A 15,089-nucleotide genomic window follows, 5' to 3' on the forward strand; every position below is an offset into this window, starting at 1 on the left:
ATTATATCTTTAAAAATCTACCTTTAAATATAAACATAGTGACTTCCTGAGTTCTGTAATCCACTTGAGCAAATTATGAACTTCAGAAAAGGGGCATGGAAACTCAATGTCCAGCCAATTAGTCTAACGCATAGTTAGGGCATCTGAGGTATAGTATCAGTCTCGGGGAACATAGCCCTTAAAGTATGGGCTCTGTGCTGACTTCACTTACCTAGTATTGGGATTGAACAGAGTTGCTGCTGTTTGGGAAATTGGTTAATGTTGGAAAACAACTCAGAGACAGTAATTCACTTGGAAGTTCCTGAAGTAACTGCTACATAAGCAATGGAAATAATCTAATTGCTATCACTTACTGGATTTACTGGATCAAAGGACTTAACCTTGCCTACCTAGAATCCTCAACATTGTCCCTGACAATGACTTATACTTTCTACAGCAATATTTCCAATGATGGTCTTGAAGCAATAAAGAACTCTCACACAAATAACTATTTGTTGCTTCTTCCTTCTAAAACAAGCCATGAGTCCAAAGCACAATGTAACTATGGTATCAAATGCATATTCATCATTTCTGTGATCTTTCCCACAACCTAAGGACTATGCACCTCATAGGAGTTTCTGCTTTTCTGGAAAGGAGGCTAGACAGTGAACCTGTAAGATCATCTAAAATTGTGGGTAGTGGAGGAAGTTCCTAGTGAACATGTAAGTATCAGATGAAGTCCTGAGTGAATGCATGGTGTTGACATGAGCACGGCCATGTCGAGGACACCAATGCCTCGGACCCATGGGAATGGCAGAGCCATCCCCTGGTCCATGTATGGATGTTGACAGTGTGTACAGAAATTGTCCACTGAAATTTCTTCCTCCCAGATATTTACACCTCAAGACTGCTCCCCTACAGAGATCCCCTACCTAGAACAGCTAAACTTGAGCTAAACTCCTATTTGGCTCTATACAAGAAATCCACCTCATCAATTCAGGGATGATGTTGATGCAACTCCATGAGAATGTGTGACTCGACTCTGGCTTTTCTGTATGTATCTATCATTTTCTTCATTCCTCATCACCTGAGTTAGGTCGATCCCTAGGCCATGCATGGTCAGAGCATAAAATAGTGCTTCTCAGAAGAACTTCACATTCTTGGGAATGTTGTTGAATGTACATTCTCTATCAGAAGCCAGACCACAAACTCTCTGAATTCAAGCTACTTTTCCATGATGTTCTCCTGCTCCTCTGTACCACTCAGTTCCACCCACCCATCAAGGAACAGTACAAGACCAAAGCCAGCATTTTCTGCCCCTTTTGTTCTTACAACACTGTTCCTGATTAGCAACGTGTATGCCACCTAGTCCCTACTGTCCTCCTCCTTTCTCCAGACACTCCCATAATGCTTCTAGCAGAGTAGAGCAAACATGCAAACCTGTCTAAAAACACACCACCTTTTCTTACAGCCTCCCACTCAGTGATCTCACCTAGGGAGGAAAGTCATCACAAACTCCATTCCCTCTGTGAGGGAATGCATGCTTTACAATCAGCGGTACAACTGACTTAACTTGGTTTTAAAAGTTTTTGTATGTGCAGATGCAGCAAGGCATGGAACTGCTACTGCAATGATTTGACTGTTCAATCACTTCCTTCACGTGTGGAATCCCAATACTCGGGAGGGAAGAGGATCAAAAATGCAAGGTCACCTAAGCAACAAACTGAATTCAAGGCCAGTCAGGGATACCTGAGACACTGCCTCACTTTTTAAAATGAAAATAGGTCCACTGATGCCTGGCCACTGCACTGCATTCCTTTATATTATTCTCTAATTATTTTTTTGGTTTTTAAAACAGGATTTCTCTATGTAACCACACTGACTGTCCTGGAACTCGCTTTGTAGAGCAGGCTGGTCTCGAACTCACAGAGATCCACCTGCCCCTGCCTCCCGAGTGCTGGGATTAAAGGTGTGCGTCACCACCACCTGGCTATTCTTTATTTTTTTTCAATGAAGCAACCATGTGTATAACAAGAGAAAAAAATGAAGTTAAGAAATTATCTTTTTTTTCAAAGATACTTCCATTATACAGTTTTAAGATGAAACATTTTTATGTTTTTTTTTTTAAACAGAGCTTCTCTGTGTAACAGCTCTGGCTTTCCTGGAATTTGTTTTGTAGACCAGGCTGGCCTCTGCCTCCCAAGTATGAGATTGTAGGTGTGTGCCACCACAGCTCAGACAGTTTTTAAATGAATAGTTAGAAGAAAAGCATTTAAATGCAAGGAAAGCCCAGCTATCCTGAATGACTCAGTCCCAGAAAGACATTTTCTGTGGAAAATGGTGCCAATGCCAAACTGTTCCAAGCATTGTAGCGTGATCAGAACATTTACTTACCAACTCTGAACTAATCCCACTGAAGGGCGGTTCAACAAGTTATCCGGCAAAAGGTTAACCTCTCTCATTGTGTTAGCCAGTCGAACAGGAAGCTCCTTACGCAGAAACATATATGAAGTTTTTTCACATGCATTATCTCTACCTATTAAGAGATGAAAACAATTCCATAAAATTAACATCCAGAGACATAAGATGTTCTCATGTTAGCAGAATTATTACTGGTCAGGAAAAGAAAATTAAGTAACATAACAATGTCAGGCTAAAATTTTCTTCTCTGAAATAGCAAGTTTAAGGAAACCACTTAATTAGAAGAGAAAAAGAACATTTATTCCAAGAGGCAACTTGGAAAGCGATCTTTTCTTAACACAAATATGTACCTAGTGTTACCAGTCATAATATAAAAGTGACCTGGGATATAATTTGAGTTTGTTTTCAAATAAACACTGTGGGGCAATTGCCAAGTATAGAAATAGTACAACATGTAAATCCACTCCTGCTCATAGTGGTTTGCTGGGCGGCAACATGCTCCGCTCCATTCATTCTGTAAAGGTTCCTAATGTGTGCCAACCGTTTGGGAAAATTTTTCTTCCAATGTTTCTTTAGGAAACACTCCTCTGCCACCCTGGAAGCAGACACTCTGTGATTCCAAGTAAAGGGCTCTAAGCCACAGGACTATTATGTCCCAAAGAAATAGTTTACAATGTACTCCCAGGGTAATGATCCACTATGACAAGTTCAAGAAGGCAAAACACATCATACGGAAGGTCAGTGAGCCAAGGCAGGCATGGCAGTTGAGTAACATGTGACTCCTCCCATGTAGAATAGCAGAAATTGAGAGTAGAACGAGGGCTCCTAGAGGTTGGAGATAGTAGGGATGGAGTGGGATTCCATCAATAGCTACTAAGCTCAAGTTAGAAGAAATAAGTTCTGGTTTAATGCCGCACAATATGGCTAACAATTATGCACCACATATTTAAAAAAACTAGAAGGATTTTGAAAGCTGGTCAGGAGAAAAGACCAGATGTTTAAGGAGACAAATACGTCTAAGCTGATGTTAACAATATGCACACTGAACATTATATGCTATTCCATTAATATGATCAATATGCACAGATTATTATATATCAGATAAAAATTAAAAAATAACAGGAAAGACATGGTCAGGGAATCTTCAGAAGCTGGTTGTGCATTCACATAAACAGGGTAGGGTGAAAGAAAAGGCGTCTGGCCACCTAAAAGAGGAAACCTGTCTTTTCCCTACTGCTTGTGGCCAGAGAAGTCCCCTAAAGCTGTTACAAACTTCTGGCTGGGGGATAGGTGTGAAATAAAGGATATGAGTTTGGGGGAACACAAATACCCTCTGGCCCCAAGTCAGCCATCTTGTGGTTGTGAAACATTTGCTAAGCTTTACCATGCTGCTGAACTTCAGCTGTCCGAATCTGTAAAGCAGGGCTCAGACTTTGTAAAGGCAACATATAATAACACATAACCCTGGTCCTCCGCTCTGTATACTTACGAGTCTATCCCATCTCCCTGGCACTGCTGGGCCTCCTCGATGCTCCGCACTCTGTGGAAGCTGTTTTGGAATGAACCAGGCTAATCCCCTATATAAAAAGGCAGCACCCGAGGGGCTCCACACACAATATTTTCTTTTTTTGTGGTTTTTTGAAACAGGGCTTCTCTGTGTAACAGTGCTGGCTGTCGTGGAATATGCTCTGTAGACCACACTGGCCTCGAACTAAGAGGCCCATCTGCCTCTGCCTCCCAAGTGCTGAAATTAAAGGTGTGAATCACCACTGCCCGGCCACACAGTATTCTCTAATCCTTTCCCTCACTTTCTAGTTTCTCCCTTTTCTTTCTACAAAATAAAGCTGGAAACAAACGTACCCAACTCTTGAGAGTCATCTGTGGATCTTTCCTTCCTCACCAATCTGAATCCCATTTCCATATTTAAACAGGTTAGAATGAAGATTGGTCTTAAATCATTATTTCCTTCCTTCTAAAGTGCCAATATTGAAGGTCCTTGGTAGGTAAATCTTTAATGGGCAATTCTTTCACTTTCCCCTTAGCACTCTGATGCATATGTTAGTCCTAAATACCACCCCCAAATAAGAGGGGAAGGGGTAAAATACTCCAGAAATGAGCATCCAAACAACTATTTTCTAGAGGTGAATCTGGTAGTTTTGCTTCAAATATATATTATTCCTATTGATCCATATAATTTTAATTTTAAATGCACTAAAATGCTGATATTGCCATAGTTAATCTCATTGGAGCTATTATCTAAGTTAAAATATAAATCTGGATCTTTACAGCCCAAAAGAAATTAACTCTAGATTCTGGTGAAAAATACATTGAGAAAAGCACTTGTTAAAGTATACAGAAAATGTCACTGTGGGCTGACAAAGACCAGCTTTCAATCAAGCTTCTTCTGAAACCTATCTCTCAACAGCCCAGACTCTACACTTTATGCTGACCTGCTTAGAACAGTTGAAGTAAGAACCTTGCTATGCCATTTTAGCAAAAATCCTCTGACCTTGATATCTGGCCTTCCTTGGTAATGACTAGATTCCTTACCCCCATTTTAGGTATCTAAATATTCCAGACAGTTCTAAACATGAGTCTAGTTGACCTAGTAAGAATCTCCCCAAACACTGATCCCTGTAGTGAAATTTCATTTGGATTTTAACAAATAAAGCTTGCCTGAAGCTCAGAGAATAAAACAGCTGTTCTGATCAGCCTTACAGACCAGGCAGTCAGTAGGGACACACACCTTTAATCCCAGTAGCCATGTTAGTTTGCCAAAGAAACCGGACGGTAGTGGTGCATGCCTTTAATCCCAGCACTAGAGAATATAAAACAGGAGGAGGCAGGTCTCACACAGTCTCATTCCTGGGGGCAAGATCGCCATTTCTGAGCGAGGTAGAGTGTTGGCTGGCTGTTTTGCTTTTCTCACTTTCAGGTTGAACCCCAATTTCTGTCTCTGGGTTTTTATTAATTGTGCTACAGATCACTCTTAGTGATTTTCTGCCCACTGACCCTTTGCCCACACATACTTCCATACATTGTTCCTGAGCTAGAACTCTCCACTTGTCCATGGTGCCGAGAGCTGAGCCCAATCTTCCCCCTCTACTATAAAACCACTACAAAGAAGACTCTTGAATAACATCAGGGCAGTGAGTATGGCAGCAGGCGGGCAGGCAGATGTGCTCTGGGGCAATAGCTGAGAGCTCACATCTTGATCCATAAACCCACAGCAGAATGAGAGAGCCACTGGAATAGCATGGGCTTTTCAAACTTCAAAGCCTGCCCCCAGTGACACACCACCTCCAACAAGAGCCCTTCTTATTCAAACCACCACACCATCTTTAGCGAAGATTACTAAGAATTTCTTAGCAGGGAAAAAAAAGTTCTGGAATGGAGAAGAAGCAAAAGACCCCCGATAAACTGGAACTGGGATTATGAGTATGAACTAAAAACTTCAAAAACCTAAGGGTTTGGGCAGGGGTAGCTAATAAAAGTTTACAAGCATAAACTTCCCAGTCTATAGCTGGTTAGAAGCAAGAGATCAGAAGTACGGGGTTAGGATGAAGAAATGGCTATAATAATCAAGAGCTAACCAATAGGTCCATGCCTCTCCTCTGAAACCCATGGGACTAGATGGTTCCAGAATCAAAAGTTCTCCCCATTTTTCAAAAGAGCATATGCTATACTTAAGCAATAGACATCAAATACTATACAGATACAATACAGCTACAGTGAAATACATGAACATTTACATTAAGTAAAATAAAGTCTATTGTTTCAAGTCAGCCCAAACCATATTCTGTCAAATAAGCTGGGTGCCAAAACTTAAATCTACTTTCAGAAGTTTTGAACCTCATGATTCAGATAAAAGTATATGACTCGACAGGACAGCAGTAAGATCTGGTGCTGCAGCCAGATTTCGGTCTGAATCTTTAAGCACTCACAGACTTTTTCACCCTTCTATATCTCATTTTAACCATCCATAAAATCATGGCACCTCCTTCGCAGAGGTTTAGTGGAGACTAGTGTTCAACACTGAGCATAGATATACTCTTAATCTTAGAAGTAGGCTTCATTAAATAGCAAACAGTAATACCTGGTGATGATCAAGCAGAACATTTTAAAGCCATGGCCAGCAAGGTTAAATTGTCTGTTATTTGTACTATCAGTTCTCAGAGCATGACTGTATTCTAGGCTTCTGTGAGCCTCAGGCCATCAGACGACTCCACATCACATTCAAAATCATAAGGATGTGCTCAGTATTCCTACCATTTACGAGTTTAAATTAAAAGTCCTAAATGGTTTACCTGTCAAATCTGTACTATCTAGAAGACTTAGCCTTTAGGCACGATCTAAGAGAATCAGTTTCAGCAAGTGTTTGACTCTGGTGGAACTGGGCTATCAGACTGTTACAAACCCGTAGAGAGACTTGTCTTGACATCCCCCATAGCACTTAGCACAGCACCTTGCCCATTATAGCTTCTCAATGACGCTTTGGAAGATGTAATCATGCTCTGAGAGGTTTATATTTTTAATGCAGAATAGCTTAAAAATTCTAAGTTTTCCCTCCTACATTCTAATTTAGCTTCAAGAACAAATTCTTTGTACTTAGCTACCTTAATTATACATCAGCTTAAATAGGAGCATAAGTCTTTTTCATTAGTTCACTAATTAGTGAACCTAAAAATAAATGTCTGATTTTTACAACTTTTCTGTGGCTTTCCTCATATACGTTAAAGGTATCTTATCCTAGATGTTGAATACTTAGCTTAAATCAAGGGTTCTAGCAACCATTTTTATAATGAATGTATCAAAACCCTTAGTTTTTAAATTGTTTTTTAAATATCTATTTATTTATTTATTTATTATGTATACAATATTCTGTCTGTATGCCTGAAGGCCAGAAGAGGGCACCAGACCTCTTTACAGATGATTGTGAGCCACCATGTGGTAGCTGGGAATTGAACTCAGGACCTTTGGAAGAGCAGGCGATGCTCTTAACCACTGAGCCATCTCTCCAGCCCCCAACCCTTAGTTTTCAATAAGTCTTCTCAAAAGTGTTGTTTTTACATATCTTTTCCAGCTATTCTTTCCAATTATTTGACTCATCCCTCCCTCTCCCACTTACTTGACTTCTCTACATTCCTTAATTCTTATTTTCTACTTTATTCTACTTTTATCTATATGCTTCCTCTTGTTTGATATTACCAGTTAAACTTTTTCCTAACATCTATTTAGAAGACAACAAAGAGGAAACAGTGAGGAGGAAAATTCTGACTCCTCAAATACACGTGAGGCACTAGCTCACATTCACAGGGCTTGTTTTCCTCCCTGGCTTCAGGATCCTGACTCTCTTGTTTCTGTCTGCTTTCAGTGCTGGGGATTTAAATCTAGGCTTCCGCATGCACTCTCCCGCTCAGTTTTTCCCTGTCCCTTTGCTTTTTATACTCTGTTCTTTCACTGAAAGTTGGAGATAACTATTCATGTCCAGAGCCCTACAGTTTGCCTGGTTCTACACAGCTTTATATTTACCAAGACATGTGAAGACTAGGCAGAGAAATTACAATGACTTTCAATTTAATTTGGGGATTCCTCCTCGTGGAGAAATCAAGAGGCAACCAGAAGTATTTGTCTAGTCACCTGAGAGCAAGAGTTCACACACTAGATTTTTCCATAATAGTTGTTACCTTGAACCCTCTTTTCAATTGATTTATAGGAGACAGAAAAATAACCATTGCCCGGCAGCGGTGGCGCACACCTTTAATCCCAGCACTTGGGAGGCAGAGGCAGGCGGATCTCTGTGAGTTTGAGGCCAGCCTGGTCTACAAGAGCTAGTTCCAGCACATGCTCCAAAGCTACAGAGAACCCTGTCTTGGAAAACCAAAAAGAAAAAAAGAAAAAGAAAGGAAGGAAAGAAAAGAAAAATAATTATTGTGTCTGTTAATGAAGTGGCCTAGTAATGTTTTATAATGAAAGACAGTTAAGGACATCTTCCATGATCTGTCTTGTTGTGAATACAACCCTCTAATAGTTTCCTGTGTGGATTATTGATGGTTATCTTCATCCCCAACTTTCAGCCATAACACTTGGTGTGGCTGATTGGAAACTAGCAGTGGGAGGGAGTAGGTGGAAAAGGAGAACAATGAAAGGAAAAAGCACTAGCGAGGAATGAAATCCAACAAAATGGTCCTGCTCATGTACATGTTGCTTTTTAATAACACTGGCAAGTAATGTTGGCGTTTGGGATGTATATTTTCCATTAATCATGTTAAATTGAATAAATTTTAACAGGACATAATTTAGAGTAGCTCTTTGATTTTTCTCTAGCTGTATTTATAAGACTTTAAATCAAACATAGTAACACATACTTTCAATCTAAGCAATAGGGAGGCAGGGGCATCAAAGGGTGTCTTCTGGCTTTCTGGCCTCCACATCCATGGACACACATGCACAAACACAGAACTATCACATGACCTAGTAACCCCACTTCCGAATAACACAGTAGAAATAAGGCAACATGGTGCATCAGATCAGAGTAGGAAGAAATACAGATGTATACAGAACTTACCAGAGCTGGGATCACTTAGACTCTAGTGGTTCTCAACCTCCCTAACACTGTGACCTTTAATACAGTTCCTCATGTGGTGATAACCCCAACCATAAAATTATTTTTGTTGCTACTTCATACCTGTAATTTTGTTACTGCTATAAATCATCATGTAAATATCTGCTTTTTGATGGTCGTAGGTGACCCCTGTGAAAGGGTCATTCAAACCCTCCCCTAAGGCATAGTGACCCACAGGTTGAGAACCACTGTGCTAGAGTCATGTAACAATCATTAGGTAGCCAATGTCACTACACACACACAGAAATCTAATTCTGGAAGATTATAGATCTATAGTCCTAACAGCAAATTGGTGAGTATTGTTGTCATGGAAGCAGGAATAGTTAGGTAAAGGCTACATGATACCCATTTCTGAATTTCACTGAGGAAAAATATTTAGTGAATGACCATAGTGAATAAAGGAAGTTCAAAGTCATAATTGATAGCACAAATAACGTGAACGTGCTACCTATTCCTTGGGAAATGATCAGTTGGTATAGCAGAGACTGTCAGTTCACAAACTTGAAACAAAATAACATTCAAGGTCAAGAGCTTCCTATGTACCTCTTATTCTTAGCTAGAAACTAGCTTCATGTAGACAATGCTGTGCCGCCAATTTATGATAGAGCCATAAGCAATGCCTGCCGAGTACCTACCATATGTCATGCCTAGTGTGGCACAATCGAGATCGTCAATAAAGCAATCTAATGGTTATATGCTATCATTTCTATTTTGTAGAAAAGGGCATTAAATGTGATAGGATTAAGCAGTTCTCCCAAGTCTACACTGCTGACAGATACCAAAAATTAAGGCCTGGGTGTAAATCTACATACTGTTCCTATTTCCATAGAAAACCCAACAAATTAGCAAGTAATAGTCTTTGGGATCAGAATAACTATTTCAATATAAGAAAATGGAGTAGGTACTAAACTGACAGTCCTGAAATGATAAAACAAAAAACTTTTAAAATTATTCCATTTTCTGATTATTTATGAGAATAAATTCAGAGAAAACTAAATATCTATAGACAATGTTTGCTATAATTACCCTGGGAGAAAGGGCACATTTATGTTCAACTGAACCAGGTTTGTTGTTGTTTTGTCAGGTTTTTTTCAAGTCAAGGTTTCTCTGTAGCCTTGGTTGTCCTGGAACTCACTCTGTAGATCCGCTTGCCTCTGTGTGTGCACCACTACTGCCCGGCATAAAAAAGTTCAATCTAGCGCCATTTTATCCATGGATTTGCCCCTAAGTTTGCCTAGGTAAGAGATATAAACCATCTAGGCTTCATACAGGAATGAGAGTATCTACTTCATATGATGGTGAAATCACAGCTAAACCTATCCACTATGGTGTCTGACATGTACAGAAATATAATTTCACTTAGCCTCCCAGAAAAAAAAATACTGGTTTTCTTTGAAAGAGGTGGCCAAGATGCTATGTCAATCACTGGTTGAAGATGGGGACAATCCCTTCATTACCCAGAGCTTCTACTGTCTCATGTATAACACAGGAGAGGCTATAATAGGTCAGTGTTTCTCAACCTGTGGGTCACAACTCCTTTGGAGTCACTCAACCCTTTCACTGGGGTCATCTAAGACCATCAGAAAACACAGATATTTACATTACGATTCATTAACAGTAGTAAAATTACAGTTATGAAGTAGCATTGAAAATAATTGTATGGTTGGGGTCACCAGAGCATGAGGAGCTGTATTGGAGGGTTACAGCCGTCGTTAGGTTGAGAAGCGCTGCTATAAATGGTAGTTCAGCTCAAGTTTCCACTGACTCTAAAAGGGGAAGATTTAAGTTTGTTTCCTTACAGTTTCCAATTATAGCACACGCTCAGCTTGCCTAGTAATGGAAATTCTGAGACAAACCCGGAAAGAAAGTAAACAGTCAAAGAAGGAAGGTGTGAATGCTGAAAGCATCTGCTCCCGTATGTGCTCTTCTGTGTCTCTCCATCCAGAACATTCCTGATGACTTTAAATAAAAGGCAATTTGATGACTACCTCACACATTCCTAGATAACTTCTCATTTATATATGAACATCTCAAAGGACGTGACTATCCCTAGCAATTTTCTAATGCTTTCCAATTCCTGTTTTATTCCAAACCACGAATAATCAACTATGCTGACAATACTCTACAGTGACTTAAGTGGTAATCTTCAGCATTCCATGGGTTCTGTCCCTAGAGTTAATTTTTAAAATCCTGGGCTTGAGCAAAAACTTACTGGATGTGACACTGTGGTTTTTTTACCTCCTGAAGCACAATGTAATCACCCATGTATGAGCACCTAGACACTATTCTCAGAGACTGCGTTAGGTGGCTTAGGCTTGTAGTTTACAGGCACTCCCAAGTTGGTTCTTCTGAGCAGCTGTGACTGATAACCATGAACCATAGAGTAGCATCTAATCACATACAACTAAACGAGGAAAAGCAAATCAAAGAATTCCTCAGGATCAAATGGTGGCCATTAAGCATTAAAACTTATCCTAACTACCCTATACACTTTAGTCTTTATGTTCATGTTTGAGCTTTTTGTCCAGCCTCGTAGGAAACTAATCACAGAAACCTTCAGTCTGCATGCCTCTCTTTTCTCCTTCTCTTTCAGATGATTCCGAATATAGAGGATACAAGCTCAACAAATCCGTTAAGAAAACTAGCCGTACTTGAAAATGAGTCCGGCTGATGTTCTTAATCTGTGACAAGTGATGACGATGCATTTGTTGAGGTTTGCCTCCACTTTCACACATGCCCAGTCCAGCAGCACCATTCTAAGCTAGAAAGAAATGGGAGGAGGACTAGGAACAGAAACCAGCTCTGCCCCACTGCACATGATAGTCTCGCCTGCTCAGAACTGCAGTTTCCTGATTTGTAAAATGGGTACAGCTGTGCTGAGAATCAAAAGGTACCACATTTTACACCAAGTTTGGGTACCCATTCTCTATAAATTCTAGTGGCAGTGGCATCTAGTCAATCTTTTCCAGCGGCCATATAAAGTCTAATTTCCTCCTGGAATAGTTTCAGTGAAGCCAAGCTCAGACTTAAAACAGAAAGACAATTGAGTACATCAGCCAGAGACATCTAGCTACAATGTGTAAACAGCACTAGCCAAAGATGGGTAGCGTCAGGGAAGTACAATTTCTAGAGAAGGGATTCAGCGTGTGGCAAGCAGCATTCTCCGGAAGGGGTTACTCCTTCAGAGCACTGTGTGACAAGTACAGGGACGGAAACACAACAATGACCACTTCACTTTCTATTGAAGTGGCAGAATCAGGAAAAAAGTAACACAGTCAGTATAAAATCAGTCGGGTTATCAAGAAATAACTGCTACCAAACTTAAGGAAACATTCTGTTACTAGATAGAAGCCGGGGGTATGGTGGCACACCCCTGTAATTCCTACACTCACACAGAAGCTCGCACATGCTCAGATCTACCAAAATATAACATTGGAGTGTGCCACAAATTTCAAAAGGCCTTACTGTTTTCTGACTAGCACCAGACGAGACAGTATCAAACTTGATGGTGTGGGAAAATGTAGAAGAGTTGGTCATTTATTCCCAACAGTGAGACTATTGTATACTGACCTCTGAGCAGGAATAACAAACAAAACATTACAGGTGTAAAGCAAATGTTAGGACAGAATCCCAGATCAAGCCTAAGAATGAAAATAAAATCATTGCTGCCAGAAATAGAGAACCACTAGATTAGAATCCAAAGTGTTCAATTAGAGAGAGCATATATCAATATCCACCTACATAACGTAATTTTATGTCTAATACAATTTTATGTCATTCATTACGGCACAAGGTACAACCTTAGAAGATGAACCAATGATCAGGACCAGGGTTTTCAATAAGACATATTAAAGCCTGGCGTGGTGGCACACCCACCTTTAATTCCAGCACTCAGAAGGCAGGGGCAGGAAAATTTCTATGAGTTTGAAGCCAGCCTGGTCTATAGAGTGAGTTCCAGGACAGCCAGGGCTGTTACACAGAGAAAACCTGTCTTGGAAAAACAAGAGATAAGCAGGATACCTAACCTAAAATGAGCCATGACCAAACTTAGTTCTGCCAGGAAAAGAAATACCAAGAGAAATTAGCCCTAAAAGCATATAATATAAAAAGGATATTTCAATGCTAATTTCAATGCCAATTTACATGTCAAAGACGGAAAACTTGTGAATACCAGGTGAGCCACCCATAGTCTCTTTGCATAATTTGCTGCTGTGCTAGTCAACACATTCTTCACTGACTACCAACACAAAAACAAGGAATTCATGCAAATAATTGAAAACCCAGATTAAAGTTACCACATACTTTAGGCAGAACAAAAATGCAGGTAATACAGCAATCAGGCAAAAAAAAAGAAAGAAAGAAAAACCTTGTAGTTCCTATGTTAGGCATTACAATTAAAATTTAAAAAAAAAACTCATTTTGGCAACCCTGTAGGGAAACAAGTATACTTAAATTTTACTGACAGTTTTGTAAATTAAACCTATAAAATCTTTCAAAGCCATTCATATGGAAATCCTATTCAGAAACAAGACACTCCATAAGTAAACTACTAGATTATCTGGAAAAGTCTGGGCCACCCAAAAACACATTCCAGATAAGGAAGGCTGAGTGTTAGCGGGATTCAGGACAAACAGCTTTATCACTTAAATGCACCTTAAGAGCAACACTGCTTACTCTTTAAAGAAAGAACTGAATTGCCTTAGACCAGGGGCTGTCAAACTTGTTTTAAAGGACCAGACAATATGCACTTTCAGCTTTGTAAACCATAATACACATTCTCTGGCAACAACTCAACTCTGCTGTTGTGGAGGAAATCAAAGTTACAGAATTTAACGAATGAGCATATCTATGCTCCAGTAAAGCTTTATTTAGAAAAACGGGAGGTGTCAAAACTCAGAATAAACACAAAGAACAATTTCTAGTGTAAACAACTGGCTTTTGGTGATGATGATTGTTTATTAGTTGTTATTTATTGTTTTATTAGCTGCTATTGGCAGCTCCTTTAGGTCCCACACTGGTACAGAACTTTGAAAGCAGCAGAGGCTGTGTGTTTGGGAGGTACAAAAGAACTCTTGACTTTCTGCATTTCCAGAATTTTGCTGTGAATTTAAAGATACTCTTAAACATCTACTAATAAAAAACAATGAGAAAAAACAGGTTCTGATCAGAGACATTCCTAGACAAATATATTCCAAAAAAAATTTACCCAACTCTTGAGACAGAATTATCACCAAAGCAAAATAATTTAATGCAATATAAAAAAAATGGAAAGTGGTTATATTTTGTACTTGCATCCAGCAACAAAGGTAAGTTTTCCTAAATCTTGCCAACAGTCTGATCAATTTCCTAAAAGCTTAATAGAAGGAAACCACCCAGACATCAACAAGGTCAGTAAGTGAAGCTATGTCCTCTTCAAAGAACCCTAACTCACTGCTAGTGGGAGTTCAAAGGAGAGCAACCAGTATGATAATCAGTACGAACGTGCCTCAAAAAGTGAATAAACACACAACCTAGCTAGTCCACTCCTGGGTAGTCAAAGAACCTCAAGTCCACAGAGATCCCTGCACACACACATATACTGCTGCATTGCTAACAACGGCAAAAAGAATGAAAACAGCTATCAATAAATGAATGGATAAATGTACACATACTCAAATGAATTTTAATCAGCCATAAAGAAAAATGAGATCATGATATTTGTAGGAAATGAGACAGAACTAGAAATTATATTAAACAAAAAGTAATGTTTTCTCTGTATGCAGATGCTAGGGGTGTGTGTAAGTCACGAAACTAGAAGGAGAGAAAATATGGGCAACAACACATGTGACATGAAAGCAGACAGGGAGAGGGGGTGGGCTAGCAGCAGCAGGGCAGTGGGAAGAGGAAGATCAACATGGCAGGAGACATATGAAATTTTCTACCTTCTGTGATAATAATAAAAGGCTAATCAAGTACATGAAAGATACTCAAGTGCTGTAAAAGGAACAAAGTCAGAACTTCAAATTTAGATGCTTTAAGATGTCCCACAGTCACTGAAAAAGCATGGGATAAAACCGGACTCTCT

The 15,089-nt window shown here is 39.6% G+C and overlaps 1 protein-coding gene across 1 annotated transcript in view; it reads right to left on the reverse strand.

Moving 5' to 3' along the window:
- The window catches only part of LOC121439034 (pyruvate dehydrogenase (acetyl-transferring) kinase isozyme 3, mitochondrial-like), a 67,716-nt gene that overhangs the window by 32,724 nt on the left and 19,903 nt on the right, over positions 1-15,089 (reverse strand). Inside the window, exon 2 of the mRNA XM_041639526.1 lies at positions 2,374-2,515. Within this exon, the coding sequence (XP_041495460.1) occupies positions 2,374-2,515 (142 nt within the window). The remainder of the gene's footprint in view (positions 1-2,373; positions 2,516-15,089) is intronic.

This window comes from Microtus oregoni, unplaced genomic scaffold (genome assembly GCF_018167655.1).
Source record: "Microtus oregoni isolate MIOR12 unplaced genomic scaffold, Mior012 000059F_ref0000304, whole genome shotgun sequence".
In the NCBI taxonomy this organism is placed as follows: Eukaryota; Metazoa; Chordata; class Mammalia; order Rodentia; family Cricetidae; genus Microtus; species Microtus oregoni.